Source organism: Patiria miniata, unplaced genomic scaffold, assembly GCF_015706575.1.
Source record: "Patiria miniata isolate m_02_andy unplaced genomic scaffold, ASM1570657v1 HiC_scaffold_15, whole genome shotgun sequence".
NCBI classification, from domain to species: domain Eukaryota; kingdom Metazoa; phylum Echinodermata; class Asteroidea; order Valvatida; family Asterinidae; genus Patiria; species Patiria miniata.
This window is the reverse complement of record NW_024037053.1, coordinates 4586203-4606868: the sequence shown is the minus strand read 5'-3', so window position 1 is coordinate 4606868 and position 20666 is coordinate 4586203. Positions and strand designations below refer to the sequence as shown.

General features: G+C 40.1%; 3 protein-coding genes across 3 annotated transcripts; 2 read left to right on the top strand and 1 right to left on the bottom strand.

The window, feature by feature from the left end:
- Positions 1-1179: 1179 nt before the first annotated feature.
- LOC119722515 (putative amidohydrolase YtcJ) lies at positions 1180-6099 on the top strand. The gene is made up of 8 exons (XM_038192680.1): positions 1180-1339; positions 1695-2005; positions 2425-2665; positions 2845-3124; positions 3281-3690; positions 4106-4339; positions 4535-5309; positions 5943-6099. Exons 2-7 carry the CDS (start codon positions 1704-1706, stop codon positions 4922-4924), a joined length of 1857 nt encoding a protein of 618 aa, XP_038048608.1. The 5' UTR covers positions 1180-1339; positions 1695-1703; the 3' UTR covers positions 4925-5309; positions 5943-6099.
- Positions 5168-10778, bottom strand: LOC119722517 (CAP-Gly domain-containing linker protein 4-like). The gene is made up of 9 exons (XM_038192684.1): positions 10688-10778; positions 9866-10171; positions 9317-9572; positions 8803-9146; positions 8341-8476; positions 7760-7900; positions 7432-7566; positions 6846-6969; positions 5168-6442 (listed from the first exon to the last, which is right to left on the bottom strand). Exons 2-9 carry the CDS (start codon positions 10163-10165, stop codon positions 6361-6363), a joined length of 1518 nt encoding a protein of 505 aa, XP_038048612.1. The 5' UTR covers positions 10166-10171; positions 10688-10778; the 3' UTR covers positions 5168-6360.
- A 60-nt stretch (positions 10779-10838) lies between these two features.
- LOC119722518 (E3 ubiquitin-protein ligase RNF220-like) lies at positions 10839-20466 on the top strand. The gene is made up of 14 exons (XM_038192685.1): positions 10839-11042; positions 11876-12354; positions 15469-15589; positions 15934-15976; positions 16118-16198; positions 16462-16504; positions 16849-16991; positions 17443-17572; positions 17922-18099; positions 18501-18538; positions 18657-18711; positions 18984-19107; positions 19521-19595; positions 19857-20466. Exons 2-14 carry the CDS (start codon positions 11940-11942, stop codon positions 19926-19928), a joined length of 1518 nt encoding a protein of 505 aa, XP_038048613.1. The 5' UTR covers positions 10839-11042; positions 11876-11939; the 3' UTR covers positions 19929-20466.
- Positions 20467-20666: the final 200 nt, after the last annotated feature.

Genomic DNA, 20666 nt, shown 5'->3' with positions numbered 1-20666 from the left:
GAATTTTATTTTCACAAACAAAAATCCATGAACCATTGGATCCGCCACTGATCAAACCATGATTTTTTTTCATATTCTGACTCTTAGTAAAATTTAGAAAATAATTTGCGAAAGTTATTACCGGTAATATCAACACAAATGTGTAAATCGTTGTCAACTAATGGATAAAAAAAACATAGATCGGAATGAACAAGGTTTTACTGAATAGTTCATTACGGTTTAGAAAGTGTTTAACCCTAAAGGGGCCGGGGGCGGAATCCGCCCCCCCCCCCAACATTTTCCGTGATAGCCTCTAAAAAAAAATTTCGCGACCCGAGCTGTTATGACTTTTTAGCCTCGAGCTTTGCGCATCTTTTGATACCAAAAACATAAAAATCGGACCACGGGTTGCCGCGTAGCGAAAACTTTTCCGGCGCTACGCGCCGTAAAAACTGAATGTTGGCATATACGTCGTGTACACAGAGCAGAATTGCCATTCGTACATATGAATAATTAGTTAGCAATAATTCCAAAACCCTTTGACCTATAGTCATGAAATTTCTTGGGTATGTTTAGGAAGAGTTGCTCTATGCATGTGCCGAGTTTCAAAATTTTTCGTCACTCGATGGCCGAGATCTTAGGGGGGGGGCGGAACACCCCCCCCCCCCCTGAGAGATGGTCAAAATAACCCGGCCCCTTTAGGGTTAAAGCTTCAGAGTTTTATTTATGATCACCTGTTTTGAGATTTTTCAGACTCTGTAAAAGAAGACCGGGGTACTTAACCCAGCTGTTTTCATTGTAGGGGTATAACGCTCAAACTATTGTTCGTCACTAGTTTGTCACGTCGCATCGAGTAAAACAATTTTAACAATTTTCTAGCAGTACAAAGGAAAAAAAAAGGTCGGTATGCACTCGCAAGGATAATGTAGGAGTAACGGCATAAGCCGTCTGAGCCGGCATACCAAAATGTCATTGGGATTAAAATGTCATTGGGATTACAATAGGATTAAAATGGATTGGGCGCGATTGAGAGCCGATAAATGTGAAAACCATTGGAGAAAATTCCTTAGAACAGTAGTAGTACGGTGACGGCAAATGGAACGGCCGAGGTTAGGCTTCAGATGAGCCCATTTGGGCGCCTTTTCGTGACGCATTGTTGGTGCGCGTGGCCCAGCAATGTATTTAAACCCCTGCGCTACTGGCGGGAAAGCCTCTTTCACCGACGCCGTCTCTCTCCGGGGATCGTTGCCGCGAGCCACGCTTCAGACTCTAGCTGTAAATTCTGCCGAGTTGTGCACGCTTGGATCGTTCCTCACCAAACCTCGACAGGAAATTTTGCACTGGTTGAGGACCGAATCAGGTAAGATAAGCATGGTCGTTGATAGTGAAATGGGTGTGGTTGTGGGCGTGGTAATAACGATATATAATGGGAAAATTGAAGCTCTAGTTTTAAAGTTCCCTATTTTTTGGACGTTCATCCCAGAATTTCCAAGTTGTTTTTATCGTAAGTCAAGGTCTACCTTCAATTGGTGATTATAAAAGTATAATGTCTCGAGAACATGTTTGGAAAGGGTATCTCGTTTTTTCCCTTACAAGAAAAGAACCGTTATATTGGCATAAATTATGCACACGGCAATGAAAACAATTCGTATGAAGAGACCACAAGTTTCTTTTTTTTCGTTACATGTATTAAACTTTTCCCAAATTATTTATAGGAAGTAACCATGTCTCGGAAAGCCGACATCATCCTGTACGGAGGTGATATAATCACCATGGAGGAGCCTGCAGCCAGCCCGCCCAGCGGAGCCGATCCCCCGCCCAAGATCGAGGCCGTGGCTATCAGCGGAGATGCCATCCTGGCAGTGGGTACCATGGACTCGGTCTTCAGTCACGCTGGACCCAATACTGAAGTCGTCTTCCTGAACCAACAGACCCTAATGCCGGGCTTCATCGAGCCACACCAGCATGCTATCCAGTGCGCTCTCATGCGGAGCCAGTACATCAACATCAGTGCCATCAATTACAGGTATTTTAGGCAGTAAGAATGGAGGGTCAAGTGTCCAAAAAGTTAACTGCATGTCGTATTGGATTCTAAGATTACCACGACAAAGTTTAAGAAAGATTCCCATATCTGGCCATCACTAAGTTTCCCTTTAGTGACCTATCACAGTATCGGCCATCAGAAAGTGCTAATATGCCCTTAAAAAAAATCAAATTCCCAAATCTTTCCCTTTTCTGAACCACCTCAATCACTTTACATGTGCAAATTTATCAAGTTGTTTCACCTGCAGTTGACCTAGGGGTAACTTTGAATGTTGACTTTCTCTCCATGTCATATATTAACCAACATAGTACCAGTTTACTTTGTAGAACGTTGGTAAACATTTTGCCATCTTATTTATTTTCAAATTTTCAAATTATTTTTCAACCTTCTGTAATCCACAGATCCTACAATGATATCCGCACCGTCATGGTGAACAGGATGAGCGAGTTGGCCGCGAAGCCCGACAACAAAGACTGGGGCATCTTCTTCGGCTGGGACCCTGAGCTCATCTCCGACCTGCCAACTCTCAGCGCGGACTTCCTGGATGCCAACTTTTCCTCCACCATTCCGATTGTCGTGGTTGGCCAGAGCGGTCACGTGGCTTGGGCTAACCATCCAGCACTCAAGGCACCAAAACCAGAGGCAAGATTTTTAGAAGCTTTACTTTTCATGATTAAGAACTTGCTCTGGAAAAAGAAGTTCAAAATTGGTCAATTTTGAAACTTGGAATCACTTGTTAATGGAAAAGTCTGAAATAGATGGACAGTTAGTAGCAACTTTGCTTTACCCTTCCTTACAACTGTCCCAATTTCGTTTCTCAGATTGGCCCGAACTACCAGAGTCCATCCGGAGGTACCGTGGTCCTGGATGCCGAAGGCAAGCCCACCGGTCAACTCTTTGAGGAGCCGGCCATCATGCTGGTCGTGGGTCAAGCCCCACTGCCCAGTGAGGAGGCCATGGCCGAGTCATTCTATGAGCAGTGGAGAGCCTACGCCTCGGCTGGACTGACTACCGTGACTGACCTTGCTTACATGCCGACTCCCGAGATGGATGAGGTTCTCAAGAAGGCAGCTGATGCACCCGACTTCCCTGTTCGCCTTGGTGAGTTGATTTTCTCCAATCTCCAAAAGCATTCTGCACCCGGATTCTTCCAAAATTTCCCCCACAATCAAATCACTGTGCAGAAACTGCATCACATTTTTTTAACTTTTTAATTTTTTTAACTAACTGGGCTCTACCCTTTTCTTTGGTCTGTAGGTCTTTATAAAATGACCCATGCCGTAAAGGATGCCGACGTCAAAACCAAATCGGTTCCCACCACCCAACAAAAATGTATCAGCCAGCTAGCCCGCGTCCGACCCCAAAAGGAACAGCGCTCCAGCGAAGGCGGAGTTGGTAACCACAGCGCCCGTCTCTGGGAAGTTGGTCTGAAGCTGGTTGCCGACGGCTCCCCGCACTGCGGCACCTCTGCTGTCCGTGAGCCATACTTGTTTACCCCGCTGACCGAGACCCTGGGCTTCCCCAAGGCGCCCGGCTACGGCATCTTGAACATGGAGACGGATGCTCTCTTCGATACCGTCAAGAGACATCACCAGGAGGGGAAGCAGCTGGCAATTCACTGCCACGGGGAGCGGAGCTCTGAACAGGTCCTCAAGGTGTATGAACAGGTAAGCAATAGTTGAACTCTTGGTAGCCCTGCTGTTCACATTTGCTACTGGAGGTAGTCTTAAACTCTTCCTTTACTATAAAGACTTCCCTGAAGAACTTTTCCTTGAAGAAAAAAAATACCCTGTGTTTACTGACTGGCCAGAGGTGAGCAGCTACACTCCAAAGATCAAGTTAATCTTCCAACAAACAAAAAATGAGTGAGCATCACCTAAATCACTCCATTTCGAGTCGTTCCCAATTGGGATTTGTATCCAATACACGAAGCACGTTTGTGTACTTGGCTGACTGGCATACGAGTTAATAACCACTACAAAATAATCCTGAACATGCAATGCTTTATATTTTTCCGGTGAAAGCATTTTATAATTTGTAGAACGTCAAGCTAATGGAATAATTATTTTGATGTTGATACAGATCCAGACCCAGTTCCCGGACAAGAAGAACCGTCATCGTATGGAGCATCTTGGCCTGATGACAGTGGATCAGATCGCCCGTGCTGGCAAGATCAACCTGGCTCTCTCCTTCTTTGTGGACCATCTCCGTTTCTACGCCAAAGTCTACAAGACGGACATCTTTGGTGAGCGAGTCAACCGCTGGACTCCGCTATCTGAGGCAACCAAGAACGGGGTGACCTGGACAATACATCAGGTAAGCGGCAATATTATCTGGCCACACCCGCATTTGGCATATAAACTGTATTTGCTGTAACATATACAACTTCAAAACAAATTTCTAATTTTTTCTCTTAAAGGCACATGCCTTAAGAGACATTAATCTGACAAATTATATTGGCAGATACAGAAGATTGTAACAATGGGGAACTCATTATTTCAATTTCAATAGGATCATCCGACCTTCCCTGGAGAGGCCAACCCTTTTGCCAACATGAAGACGGCCATCACCCGCTGCACCAGGGACGATCCTACCACTCCCTACGGCCCAGAGTACCGCGTGACCATCCACGAGGCTCTCAAGTCCTACACCGTCAACGCGGCTTGGCAGCTCCACCTGGACCAGACGGTTGGAAGCATCAAGGTCGGCAAGAAGGCTGACCTGGTGGTGCTCTCTGCGAACCCGTACCACGTGGATCCGTTCGACTTGGAGAAGATCCGCGTCATTGAGACCTTCGTAGACGGGCGCCGCAACAACCTTGCCAACGTCAACGCCATTCCCAATGTCAACGTTAAGGTACTAGACCGGCCTGTGAAACAAGCAAAATCTGCCACCAAGTAAAACAAGATGACGTTTCTCTTCCAGTACCTAACCAGTTTCGTAAAAACAGTATTTTCAAACCAAGTGATTTAGACTGTACAAGTGATACAGAATGCAATTGTTTGTGACAAGCTATATTGAAATTAATTATGACAATTGTTTGTAACAAGCTATTTTGAAATTAATTATGACCAAAACAAAACTGAAGAAGTTCTTAAACAGGTTTATTTGCCAATTGATATTGCACTTGATTTGAAGATGGCATACGAGAACTATTAGATTTTTCATTTTCAAAGTAATATATTTCTTTGAAGGTTTGAAGTTTATCCTATTTAATAGGCCAAAATATATATATATTGGGCATTAAAATTTAATTTACCATGAGTTGAACAAAAAATTGAAAAAGGTTCAAATTAATATATTGGGATGACTTTTCACTGAAATCAAGTCGAAAGGATTTCAAATCCTGAAGCCTGCATATTTTTTCATCTTTAGAACTTGTTATTCTTTCGCGGTGTGGAAACTAATGAAAGGTTCGGCAAGATTACCATATGCGAAGTTCACTAATTTTCCTCTGTATTGACTAACAAGCCCCAAGATAGCAATTTCATGTCATCAAAGTCAATTTGAGCAGTGAAAAAATAAAAGCATTTTCTTAGAAAACACTTTGAATTTTTCAGTCCAATCTCATAGGGTTTGTACACGGGGTGTTGAGTGAACTTCGTATGGAAATCTTTCCACAGGATTTTCAAAGGAAGTGATTCAAACTGTACAAGTGATACAGATTGCAGTTGTTTGTAACAAGCTATTTTGAAATTAATTATGATCAAAAACAAAACTGAAGAAGTTCTTAAACAGGTTTATTTGCCAATTGATATTGCACTTAATTTGACGATGGCATACGAGAACTATTAGATATTTCATTTTCAAAGTACATGTGTAATATATTTATTTGAAGGTTTGGAGTTTATCCTATTTAATAGGCCAAAGTATATATATTGGGCATTAAAATTCAATTTACCATGAGTTGAACAAAAAGTTCAAATTAATATATTGGGATGACTATTCACTGAAATCGAAAGGATTTCAAATCCTGAAGCCTGCATATTTTTTTCATCATAGAACTTGTTATGCTTTCGTGGCGTGGAAATTAATGAAAGGTTTGGCAATTGAATAAAATTACAGTGCAAAAAGAACCCTTGGTTTTGCGTTTGTTTTCTTCTTGTCTGTCAATGGCACTAAGTGAAATGACTTATAATTTGTGGCAATAACTACATTTGAGTTACAATAATTACATTTAATATTTCAGTTTCCCCCATACCAGTATATATTCTAATTATAGAATAAAAATCCAACTGATGCATTTCATAAAGAGTTGTTTATAACAAACGTTGCCAGATAGATAAATATGAAAAAATACTTGGATTTTCCTCCCAACTTCTTCACCAAATGAGATTTCAACTTCTGTCTGCAGCATTGGTCTGAGCAGCTTGGCTTGAAGTGGAGCTGTCTAATGAATTCTGAGAATAATCATTGCATCTGGAAAAAAAAACATCAAATTTTTTTTTCACTTGTGTTATGTACACAATGTCGTTGGTGAAATATGCAACCAAACCTAAAATACAGTTGGCCGCTCACTGGGCTCTGTAAGCGTCTTTTTTTTTTCTTCACACCACATTTGCAATGGGCACATATCCAAGCATATCGAGTTGCAACTTGGGTTCTCGGACTTTATTTTCCCTTAAAAAACAAAATCCTCCAAACCACAAATCGGCAACAACAAAAAAGTTCCAAATGACTAAAAACCTTTTAAGAGTTAAAAAGAAGTAAAATAAAAAAAACGAAAAATCAGTGGGACTCGAACCTCTAACATATGGTCAACTCGTGAATATAGCCAATAGTCGCTAATGTGTGGTATGGAAAAAATAGGACGCCCTGTTACCTTGTGAGTTTAGACGAGTGGGCAAATAGTCCATGTTGCGGACTGCAGGTGAAATAGCGGACACTGCCTACTGAACCATCGTTCTTGCCTTCTGGTCGATCCAACTCGATGCCGTACCACCAACCTATGGTTATATCAAATGTGAAAGAAAATATTTCAGACTCAAATCGTAAGTTCAAATCGGCACCAATCAATTGATGACAATTGATCACTAACTAATTGATACTTTAAACCTTTGTGCTTTATTTCAACAGTTACATTTCTTTGAAAATTTTAGAAAAATCTACTAAAGTTGTGGGAAAGATTTCCATACCTGGACATCACTTGGCACCCTGTGCACAAACCCTAAGAGACTGGTCTGAAAATGTCTAAGTGTTTGCTCGGTTAATGCTTCAATATTTTCCCAGCTCAATTGGACTTTTTAGGACAACTTATCACTTTCTGATGGATGGCTGATAAGTCACTAAAGGGAAAAATTAGTGATGGCCAGGTATGGGAATCTTTCCAAGTTGTGCAAGTCAAATTTAATAAAATGAAACAATTTTGTTTGGATAGATTTGTCTTCGCATTTTTTCAAGTCTTGTACCTTGAGCAAACTGTGTTAACCCGCTATATCTCACGATGCCATGCCTGGGTACCTGACCAGCTATCGTTACCCTGTCACCAACAGATATATCCTCCTGCTTTATGCTGGCCACAGACAGTGTTCTTGATCGAAGCCCTACAGATGGGAAAATATAAATTCATGAAAAGTTGTTTCTGTTTTCAATTTCGGAATTAAAATTGCTGAAAATGAAGGTTCAAAGATGTTAATTCTTTAGGTTCAAAAGGGTTAATTCTTTACTTTTGTAAAATGTTGCAATTCCAAAGTTACATATCAAGTCAATTTATCAGCTTTGCAATTCATGGCTTACCCGTATCAACTTTGGGTGAGACATGAGAGACATCAATTTTGCCGTGAGACACCGCGATTGCACCTCCCCCAACAGACCTGGGTGTGCTTGGCCGAGGGCTCGTCACAAACTTGGACACTTTGGACAGAGGCGCAAAGATGCCTGTAGATTTGCAGAGAAATTGAATTTTGCTGAGAATAAGTTACGGAATTTTTTTTTTATAACATTCTTACTGTTTTAGGTGTCAGCTTTAAATATCACTCGTTTATATTTTGATTTTTATCTTAAATATGAAAAAGGTCCCCTAATTTCTTGACATTTTGTTTATGAAGTGCAAACCTTGGCAATTCCAAACTTAAGCACAGTTTTTATTTTTAAGCAACCTTCTTTCTCTCTCAATTTAGTGGGATATATCAACAAAAAGTTCACAAAACAATAATAAATATGGATCTTAAAAGTGGCATATAAGTACAACATGCCTACAAGCTGTTTTTTTTTTATTTAGAAACTCTACCCCCAAAAACTACCCAGAAAACAACTAGAAGGTTCTGTTAAAAGTATTAATCAAGGTGCTGCACTCTACTAATAGGCATATTTTGTACCATGATTTGGAGGGCACTTGAAGTACGCCACGTCCTCAACCGTTCCATCATGTTTCCCTATTGCTTCATCCAGCTCAATCCCCGCCCACACTCCGGGGGCAAACTGGGTGGTGCCGTAGAACCGCAAAGTTCCTGCCTGAAACAAGAAATTCAACAGATGAAATTTAGGGACTAGGAGAGGATGGAACTTTCACCCTGATTTTGGAACAGAGCATTTATCAAAATATTTGAGTCAAAGTGTCTGTTCATTTGCTAAAATTCCTAAAACTTTTTCAATGAAGATAAATTTAGATAACGCTTCAAAGTCGTGGAATATCAATTCAGTAAAGCAGCAGGTGTCTGTAAAACCTGGCCAAAAGTTTTCCACCCAGACAAAGCCGTGATCTTAGGGTATTAAACAAGAAAAGATTATCAAGAAAATGAAAGTAAAACGCAGAGGGCATCTTGAAATAAGTTGAATACCTTGGAGTCTCCAACGTACACCCTGTCTCCAAGTCCAAGTCCTAGGGAAGTTAGAAGAACCCTGCTGGGCACATCGTCGTAGTTCTGTGGCGAGTACCTGGGCCGTGTGAACTGTGAGTCTGGATGCAGCAACTGCCGGAGTTTGCCTGCTGTAACCTCCCAGCCGGACCGGGCGACATCGCTGGCGTCGGGCACGCAATGGAGTGGCATGCGGCCCTGCGCATCCCTGGCACGGCAGTTTGCTCCGAGTTGCAGGAGGCAGCGTGCCGATTCTAGGCAGCCGTTGCAGGCAGCGATGTGGAGCGGGGTGCCATTCTCAAACTCCCTGCAACTGGATTCCAGATCTGTTATACAAAAATTTAAATCAATGTTCTAAGGTGTTAAAATTCTCAAAGAGCAAGGGTTAAAGATCTATGATTTGACATACCAATGATTTAATTTATTCCTGTGAAGTTATCAGGGAAGGGAGTTGGGAGCAAGTTTAGACAACGTCCCCAAACTCAAAATTGCTTACCTTTAAACTGAGTTGCTTTCAAAAGGAGTCTGATCAACGGTACCACGTCAAAGAACACAGCGTAGTGGAGCACCGTCATGTCTGTCCATCGACTTCTCAGCTCCGGTGAGGCTCCACGCTCCAGGAGAAGTGATACAAGCTCGACGGCATCTGATCTCTCACCCACGCCCTCACAGCCGGCCTTGGAGGCGTAGTGAAGGAGGGTCATGTCTGTTAGGCCATCGCGGTCGTCAATGTGAAAGTCTCGTTGAAGTATCTGTGAAGCAGAATTTTTTTTTAGAAATATGAGGCAAGAATTTGACAAAGACAATTGCAAATCTGCAACACAGTTTTGCATGTTTTTTTGTTAATTGAAAATTGTAAGGACTGGGAGTCTTCAGTCCCAAGTCAAGTCACATGCTATTCAAATGAACTATGACAAAGGCACGTTTTGCTGTTTTTTGATTATGTTACTTTTGTCTGGACTTTATATCTGACATGATTTTTGTGTGATTGGACTTGTAGTGGACTAAACTACAAGACTTGTGAGTGATCTTAGTATATTCTCACCTCCTGGCCGATTGCCAGAACGCTGCGCTGTACCTGGGGCACCCATTGCCTCAAGACAGCAAACAGCTCCCCCACGGTGGTCCGTGGGTCCTGGGCCAGGGACCAACACCCTGGGCAGTGGGGGTCAAAGAAGGTCAGCCTGAGGTCCTTACACTGGGTGCAGAGGGGCGCGTCCCTGATTGGGTGGATTATGGGATGGGTGCGGCCAGAGGTACTACCAATGATGGGAGGTGACGGTGATGACACAGGATTCTTGTGTTCCAAATATTCAAAAGATTTGTCGTCTTCATCCATTTTCATGTGTACCTAGGGGATTTGAATCAGTTTAAAAAAAGTTGTAATTTTGATCACAATAATTCTTGAAGCACACATGGTGGAAAAAAGTGCCTCGCAAGTTGAGCACGTCATATGTTCATAAACGGTATAGTGATTGAAGCTTTTTTAGTAAAGTTTACGGATAGCCAGAAGACTGGAAATGTGCAATGATTATTTAAGATACAAGTCGCAGTTTGCACTGCACAAAATTCTCATTTTTAGCGCAAACTATCCCACAATGCAACGCAAAGTATCTTCATTGCTTCTAATCTTTCCCAAAAAAAGGTTGAGGGCCTAAGCCGGACTAACACACAGTAACACCATAGCTCCATGGTAACACTACCAACACCCCCCCCCCCCCCCAGCCAGAAGCATGAAATTTGTGGAAACAATTTTTTCTTTGACCAAATTATATTAAAATTCAATTATGCAAATCTTCAATACTCATATTCTTTCAACAATGTTCAAAAATGTAACTATTTAAATAACATTTTTTAAAACACATACCACCCATCTGTCAATATTCTACCCGACTGACCACACACAAAAATGCACAAACGCGCAGCAGCCAGCAACAATTTGTTATTATGAATAGCGCCACCAGCAGCCCAAAATGCGCCAGCTTATCTAAAAAATAATAATAGCGCCACCAATTGTTGAATAATTGCCAATGTTATTTACCCGAATGTCACGGATCGGATCGATCGGAGCGACTTGATTGCAAGACTTCAGCTTAGCGAAGTAGCCGCGTCTTGCATCTTTCTTGATCTGTGCAATCTCAAGGATGCTGCTCCTATGGACGGTTGCACTGAGTAACTGAGACTTGGGAGGACTTCTTGGTGTTTCGATCTCTGAGAATAGAGTGAGTTTACTTATCTCTTTGATGTCTTCGTGGATAGTCCGTTGATGCTCTTAAAACTTAATGAGTGTTTACAAAAGTTCTGTTGACCAGTTGTTTTCAGAGCGGAAATTTGTTCATTTGTTCATGTGGTGAAATTGAAAATTATTGCACATTATAAGTGTTGATGTAGGACTAAAAATTCAGTTTAAAAATAAAATAATTTAAATCGAAATTTTCAAATAAAAAAAAAAAAAAAATTGAACGCACAACACAAAAATTAAAATTGAGCTTTTTTTTAAATTTTTTATAAATAACATTTAGGCCTACATAGAATAGGTATGTGGCAACCCCATCACCCCTGCCCATGCATTGCCACTAATCTCTTCGGCCTTGGCCTCAATTTCGGGATCAATCGCAGTGGCGAAGACTGTGTAATTGTATCGCTTTGTTAGGTTTCACTAGAGGGCGTTTTTTTTGCTCAACCTAGGACTCTTTGTTCGATGACGTAGCTCAGGTATTCTTCCACCTCGTTTTCGAAATTTTTGTGAATTCGACAACTAGAATTTTAAAAATTTTTGTCTCGAATTTTGGTTCGTTCCTGCTCATCAAAACCATCGACAAGTTATACCCAAAGGTGATTAAAATACTTTACTAAATCACAATAATAATTTTTCTACATTTGTTTTCTAACTTTTGGCCAATTTTGATGGAGATTGGACGATTTGCAGACTTCATATTTTTTATAAAAATAAGATGCTTTCCTTTGTGGAATGAAAAAAAAAATATCGAAGTGAAAAAAGTTCAATTGTTAAAAAAAAAATTTTCTACCATCAAAATTTAATTTCTCTTTTCAGAATAATGAGCAAGAAAACCTGTGACTGACATTTAGTAACGGACGTCACCCCTACGATATCTTCCATGGAAGGCCTTCCTTCATCAAGCTCCAACAAGCAACAAGCCACAGACTCCAGAACGATGCTGTCCCAAGCCACGCCCCTTGGACCACACCCTTCCCCTTTCACCGCATCGACTAGTGCTCCGTTTTTCTCCACGCGGCGTGAACGTGAGCCGGCATTTGCCGTGGCTGCGTCAGAATTTGAGAAGCCCAACCTAAGGTCGTCGCACATTTTACAGGGTTTGGCGCGACTGGAAGGGGCGCGTGGTCACGTATCCGGAACGGGGGCCTTCCATCCTGTCCAACCGCATTCCGGCCAATGGAGCTCTGAACTGAACGGGAGCAATCACATGACTTCGATGGCCAATGGCAGCCATCCGTTTCCAAACCAGCACAGGACCATTGACGATTCGACAGAAGATAAGCGATTACCAAGACGTAAGTTACTTGATTCTATAATATACAAAAAATATCATTTTTGAAATATTCTGGCTTGTCTTATAATCTTGTTTTGGACATGATGGATTGCATTTATGTTTTTGAGAACCACCGCGTATAAAAACATGTGAAACTGAAAATTAAAAAAAAAACCAATGAAAATAAAGCGACTTTTCATTCATGTCATTCCATAACAGATTTCAAATGCTTGAAATGGTCAAACTCTTGCAAGATTTACCTGAGGCAAAAAAGAAAAAAAGTGTGAAAATAAATCTAAAATGTGTGAAGGTAAAAAAAATCCAAAAAGGACCCCCGTGTACCATCAGCGGCAGCATGAAAAGGACAAAAAAAAAAAAAAATCACCAGGATTTTAGAACAAATTTCACCCACCGACAAAAACACCACAAGCCGCAGGACAATTTCAGCTGGTCGTCGACCCTTAAACACAGAGAGAGAAACGTCTTGAATTAATGGCAGATTTTGTTTCACAAATATGTCCCCGTGGCCATATTGGACGAGCGGTGGTAAAACTGAGTTAGTTAAATGGTTAGCCTCTGGCAGTATTGTCTCATTTCTGCTGATGGTTTTTGTGTAGTTGTCTTGTTTTTTTATATGAATTTCGCTTCAGATTACAAGTTGTGTTTTTGATGTTGGTGTTGAAAGACGTGACTGTTAACTTCATTTTTACCACAATTGCCTGCTTTTTGGTTTATTTTCTGTTGACCTAACTTCCTAGGCATTTTGCTAGGATGCAACCTCAATCCTGCAAAATCCTCCAACTGCCTCTGTGTAAAAATTGCATACAGCCCCAAATTCTGCAAAGTTATCCGATATTTCTTGAATGTGGTCCTTGGAGGGGTGACCACTGCCTCAATCCTGCAAAATCCTCCAGCAATCACTGTCAATATGTTGAGGCAGAGCCAGTGACATCCTGAAGCAGTGCGGAGGATTTCAAGTATAATCCAGGCCTAACTTCGGCACAGCTGAGCATAAACAACACAAGGTCCGGCCCAAGACCTTGACACAGTGCATCCTCCAAAATCAACCACACATTTTTGCCACATAGCCTCAATCCTGTAAAATCCCCAATTTTGCAAAGAGGATTTTTTGAGGATTTTGGAAGGTTAGGGTTAATGTCTTACTTATGTGATAACTTGTTTAGATTTGCTAATCCGTACTTTGTCGTGGTTAAAAATATAACATCAATATGATTAGGACCAATCAGGTAAAATCCAAACAATTCCCCGATATTTAATTGAACCATATGTCATTTGATAAATGCAGTATCGAGTTTCCAACTTACATCTGATCCTAGTCGTGTTCTTCTTTTTTTCCCTAAAAAGCAGACTCATTTACCAAAAATCCTTCCGACAGCCAATTACCAGATCACAACCTGAGGGGGAGTAGCTTTCCTCTGGGGAATTTCACAATTACTGCCACTAACTTTGGGCCAGTAATTCCCCCTGGAAAAGCAGAAACAAACCCGTCATTTTTTCCTTACAAGTCGTACATCCCTTGAGGCATTCTGTTAGATGATATGTTCCTGCGTGGTGTAATTTGCATGTTAATCGGCTTGGAGTGTGTCGTTTCAAAGTGTGGATTTTGCGCTGTCGCGGTCACGTATTAAGTTTATTAACAGATCCAAGATGGTCTTGGACTTTGTGGTCATTTCGGAGCTAAAGTTGCTGCCAAAATGTTATGCAGGTTATTTTTGGCTGTAGGCTTAAAAACTGGAGAAAACCTCAATTGTAAATTGCCAATCGGACCTTTTAATGAATTACTAATGAAGAATTAAAAGCAAAAAAGTAGCAAAACACAAACCTTACTTCACTTAATAAAGTAATGATTGAAAGGAATTCAAGTACATAAAACTACTTCTTAGTTATAAATTGCCTAAGAGCTGATTGCAAATACTTCTATATTAATTCTGTTACTTAATTAAAAAAAAACACAAAGAAAATCAAATAGTTACAATTCCTCTTTCAAAATCCAGACGATTTTAGTCTTTATTATTTTACCCTGGGCTTGATGTACAATCGAATGTTTAATCTAAAGTGAAGCTTGAAAATATTGTAACCATTGAAGACCAAAGTTGTTACACATTTACCAGTCTAAATGGCTCAATTAACAAGCCCGCTTGCCCGGCCCCCCGTGGGTGCCGTTTACCAACCGAGCGGCTTTGTTGATGTTTCCGCGTTTCCTCTCGGAGTGAGCGAAGATGCATGGAAATGAAGTGTTGAATCTCGAGGGGGTGGAGGGGGAAAGATGCCCAATGAACTATTTTTTTTCTTGGTAATTTACTTTCCTCCCAGTGACATGTTCTGTAATGAAGATCGTTTCTCAAACCATTTTTAAAATGACGCCGCTGTGAATGTCTTTAACAACTTTTCACGAAAAGTCACGGTTGCTGGAATAGATTTCCTTTCGATGTCAAAATTCAATTTTCGGAAGTGTTGATCGGAAAAACTTCATGCAATGTATATTTTTTCGAACATCTTGATTTATTGATTTTAATAGTCAAGAAACGTGTAGTCGTTCTGTGTCATTGAGGCTGAGGTTTTGTTTCTACCCATAGATCTGTGCAGTGCTGTTCTCCACAACACTTTTCATTCTAACTTCCAAAAACCTTAATTTTTTTTTTTTAAGCCATATGACACTATTTTAATTTTTATATATGACAATTATTTGCTGAATAGTGCTTGAAAGAAGGTTTGAAATAATATGATAACTTAGACATCAACAAGTGTAAATTGCAAAGACATAAAGTGAGCGGAAGTTTCTTTTGTGACTTCTGAAAGAATTTTTTTTTTTGAAAATTGACATTTTCGGATAGTATACTCTACCTATCATCAGGACCAAATCTTATAAAACTTTGTCAATTGTAAATCCGTTTTCCATTTTTTGTCTCCTAAAAAATTGACATTTTCGGATAGTATACTCTACCTATCATCAGGACCAAATCTTATAAAACTTTGTCAATTGTAAATCCGTTTTCCATTTTTTGTCTCCTAACTAATGGAATAAACTCACTGTACCTCAAAACAAAAAAATCTTCGAAAAAGAACCAGGTAAATAGGTAATTATATTTTGTTAATTATTTTTAAAATTTTGTAGGAAAGCGTAAAGCCAGTAATCACGAAGGGTCAGTATGCACCATATGCGGAGTGACGGTTCGACCGGTAGAACTACCAGCTCACTACGAGATTGAAGTGGAGAGACTCAACAAGTTAACGAGGTCAGCCAAAATTTCAGAATAAAAGTTAAGGGGATTCTTAATTAAATACACGTACATGTACTTCAAAAGAAAAGTTGTCAGTTCAAGTAAAATTTTGTGCTGGTTTGGTTATTATTGACTCCATTTGTGAACATACGAGGGCGGTGTGCATCTGAATGTGGACGACACTTTTAAGTGAAGCTGGTTCGCATGCTGTGTTCACTGTTTTTATTATGTGCATAAGACAATGTATACCAGCGTGCGCAAGGCAAGATGGTCTTTAGTGTTGGTGCCAGTTCTTATTTTAATGGTTGACGGGATCGCTCACGAAGTTTTTTTTCTCATATTTTCCGTTTTCTCACCAGACCAGGAAAGACAAACCGAGAATCTTCCAGCCATTCCAAAAAGGTAAATATTGCAAATGTAAAACTTTATTGTTATTCATTTTTCTTTTTTACACTTTGGTAGCAATAAATAAACTATTTTGTATGTGCTTACTAGTTGGAATCCCATCTCACAAGATAATTAAGTCCTCTGTTTATGTTGTAGGTAACTCCGGCAACCTCCATCTCAAAGAGGAAGAAAGAGAATGAAGATGAGGGATTGGAGCATCGAGAAAGCCGACGAGAGGTAATCCAGTCAAACCCTTTACTTGGACATCCTTGTTCAGCAGCATGCTTGCTGCTTAACTCCTAACTCCTGATAATTATGCTCAAAACCCTCCTAAATTCTCCAAAGTTGATATCAACACCGAAAGAGAATAACCATACGCACAGATTCTTTAGAATTTCATCAGTGTTGAGATTTATTGTATTGAATATTTCTTTGTCAAATAATGGGAGAATCTTGGCTCTAGTAAAATTGTATTTTATTCACTTTTTTGTCATTTTCAGGAATACAGGAGAGTCAAGCGCAACAGGTTGGATAGATTAAATGGTGAGGATTTTCTCAAAGAATTCATTCTCCAGTGTAACTTTTAATACATTTTTCTTTATTTTCATGTCTTCATGAAAACGTGTTTGTTTCTTGGCTGTACCTTCCTCAAGCCTGCAAAATCCTCTTCAACTTCCTGTTAGATTTCAAGTGTGTGGTGGTTATAACCCTTCTATTGTTTGATCAGTCACAGAGAGTCAAAAATTTCTTCCAATTCCCCTGCCACGCATTTGTATACAGGCTAGTAAAAAACAATCAGATCAAATTCATGTTAACACTGTGACTAGTCAAATTCCATCAATAATAAGAAAAAAAAAATGACTTTGTTGCTTACATTTTTTTTTCAGCTCGCCTTGGTCGATGCCGTAAGGGTCTCAAGAAGCCGTCAGATGAGACGCCCAGCAGCGCCGCTCTCTGCCCCATCTGTCATGAGGTGTTGACTGGGTCTGTTGAGGAGAGGAACACGCATGCTGAAGCTTGCCTCAGAAAGGTGGATTTGGCTTTACTCATTGTAGACCTATCAGTGCTGTAGTACTCATACTCGAGTACATTTTTTTGTACTTCTACTCGTACTCATGAGAATGTACTCGTACTCTAGTACATTTTCTTGGCACTCATACTCGTACTCATTGAAAAAATTGCCTTGTACATGTACTCATACTCGTCATACAACTGACAAAGTACCAATACTCATAGCACCATCTCGTACTCACAAAAATGTACTCGACTAGTCCACTGTGACATATAGATCCTTCCTGTCTGTCAATCAAATGCACTGTTTGAATGACAGACTGCACATTAACCAATTAGATCACAACGTTTTGGTCAGGTGACCACGGTACCTTTGTCAAATTGGTCACAAGCATGTGAGAAATGGTTATAAAAACCCTTAACGGATAACATTGTCTGTTTTTTCTTTCGTTTTTTTTCTGGATAAAAAGGCGACCCCAAGTCAGGCCGACGTAGACGAGGACGTGAATGTGGACGGAGAAGACGAGGAATTTGAGGAGTACACCTGGTGTGGTCAGACCAGAATCCGAGCCACCTCAATGCTGGACTCCAGATTTAGAGGTAAGCACAGAAATCTGCTAAGCTGAGAAATATATGCTTAGCATAGCTAGGTTACCAGTGATTATGTTGTTGGATGGATGTTGATTGTGATGAGTTCTTGACTACAGACATGGACGAATCGGCGCAAGTGATACTGTACTCTCACGAGGTCCCCTTCAATGGAGAAACCATTGTGCATGCTATTGTACAAAGCAACTACCCCATGATTATCTGAACAATAGCTAGCACAATGCTTTCGCCATTGAAGGGGGCCTTCTTGAGGAAATTAATAGCTGCCCCGATTGATCTACAATATCTGTAATACTCGGAATTTAACTGCTCACTTTTTATCATCCTTGCCCTTTTTCAGAAGCTGGTTTTGAAGTTGCCCGTAAGGAGACCGAGTGTGACACAGAACTCAACGTTGACGATGACGACACAGCTGAATACGGCCCGGAGCAGTTCACCGAGGCAGATATAATACCCTGCCCGTCAGACGACTCGACGGAGGATAAACAGCGTCAGGCATTGCGGGATGCAGTCGTTGGGTAGGATGACTGGGATACTGACAAGAGAATCGAAGCAAATTGTTATCATTCCTGACAAGCAGGATATTAAAATTCTGTAATCATTTCAGCGACATTGTGTCCTTACTTGGTTCAGTGACAGCAGTTCAGTAAAAGAACTGAAAAATGCCTTTAAAAAAAAATTAAACGGCATTTTTAAAACACAAAGTCTTGGGGAAAAAACAAAGTTTCGCTTGGAACTCATAACTTGTTTTAATGGGAACACGCCTTGTTCTTAATTGGGAAAGTATGCTGTATTTGGAAATACGTTGGGGAACAAAATACTTGCTGTTCACCCCTTTGGACAATTTGCTGCCTAACGCAATGAATAATGTGAATCCGCAAAATTATTATTCAGATTTTTAAATTTTTTGTGTGCACAGGAACGATGAGAGAGCAAGCCCACCAGATTCAGTGCCAGGTAACTATTGGGAAAGACATTTTCTTTGGTTAAAATAGATTTGTGAAATGAAATAAATTGTAAAATCATTGAGGAATAGAATCACAGAAGTTCGTTTCTTTTTGCTCTGTCCTTTCAGATCCGTGGCTACCTTCCACAAGTCATGCACCAAGCGACACTAAGCAACCGAACAGGTAAGACTAACAACAATTATTTTTGTCTGTCATTTCAATTTTCGACAATCATACTTTTTTTTCCCAAATGCAAAAGTCTGTTAACACAGAATCTCTCCGAGTACTAGTACAGGAAAAATGGTACGCACAAAACATGTGCTGCTTGACTCCGAGAAATGAGTACGAGATTCCTTGACAATGGTGGTAGTTCACATGCTCCGTTACCAATGGCAATCAATGTAAAAGAAACGGGAAACTTTCAAACAATTTTCTTTTGTTTTTCTTTTTGGTAGGACTGAGGACGTTGCCCAAGTCAAGTCAGACACGGTCATGGAGTGTCTCAAGACGAGAGTACGAGAGTTACAGGAGCAACTCGACGCTGCTGCTGCAGTCCGAATCAAATGCCTTATATGCATGGTGAGTTAGTATTGTGGAAAGGAAGGGGGTGGGGGTGGGGGGAGCTTAAACCCCCTTTCACATTTGGGGAAAATTCCATTGAATGTAATTTCTGTGTCCATTACTTCATTAGACTTAAGTCAATGGATAAAACTATGCACTAGCAAGCAAGAGGTTGTGGGTTCGAGTCCCATCTGAGTAAGCTTGCAGTTTTTTCTCATCAGCACTTCGAAAAGCACTTGGCATACAGTACTTGTAATATAACAATTCTATCAACGTCCTAGGTTACGGAATCCTCTTATTGGATTCAATTCAACCAACTGACCCAAGCAAAGTCAGGGGTTGAGTGGGTTGTTAGACCTGATTAAGGAGGTGGTTGTTTCAAGTTGTTTAAATATCAACTAAAACTCTCTTTAACTTTCTACCGTTGACAGGAACCATTTAGTGTACCTCTGGTGTCCATCCAGTGTTGGCACGTCCACTGTCAACAATGCTGGCTCAGGACATTGGTAAGTTAAGATAAAATGTGGGCAAAACAGACCACTAAGTAATCCCCAAGATTCAGAATAATAAACATTACTAAAATCTTAAAAACAATCTTAAAAGTGTCAAATCATACTTGTAGAATAAAAATACAAATATTGGCTTAAGAATTTGAATTTTCCCATATTTTCTTTTACAAATAATATGTACATGTATATATTTACTTTTGATACACTGTCTTGTGTAATAATGATTCCTTACCATGTTTTCGTTTCGTCTTTATCCAGGGAGCCAAGAAGCTCTGCCCACAATGCAACATGATCACATCCCCAGGGCAACTGAGAAGAATCTATCTTTGAAGCCAGCATGAAAGAAGCCTTAACCCAACTAAGCTATCATGGTCACCTGACCAAGCCCAACTGAGCTATCATGATCACCTGACCATGGTCACCTGACCAAATGTCATGATCTGATTGGTCAAAAGACCCTGAAATAAGCTTTTTATTTGGTACAGCCTGAAACTCTGTGGAAATTTTATCTCTTGACATATTTTTCCTTGTGTAAAAATTGGCTACAAAAATTAGGGGTAGGTCAAAAACAAATAGATATATATAAGAGTTAGAATTAGAATTTCAGCCAGTAATATGTTCAGAATTTTTGTTATCCTGTATTTAGCAGTATCTGAACTCAGTTTTTTTTAATTTATCTACATTTCTGTCATTTTGCGAGAAATATGAATTTTCTTTTGGGTTAACTAACATTAAATAAAACAAAAAGCAATTGACCTATATACCATGAACACTTTTTGTACAAAGAATGTGAATATTTTGAGATCTGGGTAATAATTTGTTCGAATGAAATAAAACATTAAACAGATGCAGAGAAATTGTATCTTGATTTGAGGTGTTATACTTGTCATTTTAAATCGAATGCTCTCGTGAGAGTTTCACTTACAGGTGTAAGCTAATCGAAAGCACCCTATGCCGTCTTGGGATTTTACTCTTTTTTTTTACTTAACTGAGAATAGACAAGGGAAAAGGAAAATACTCTTATAGCCACCGCTGATAAAACTATTAGAAATCAAAACTAAACAAAAA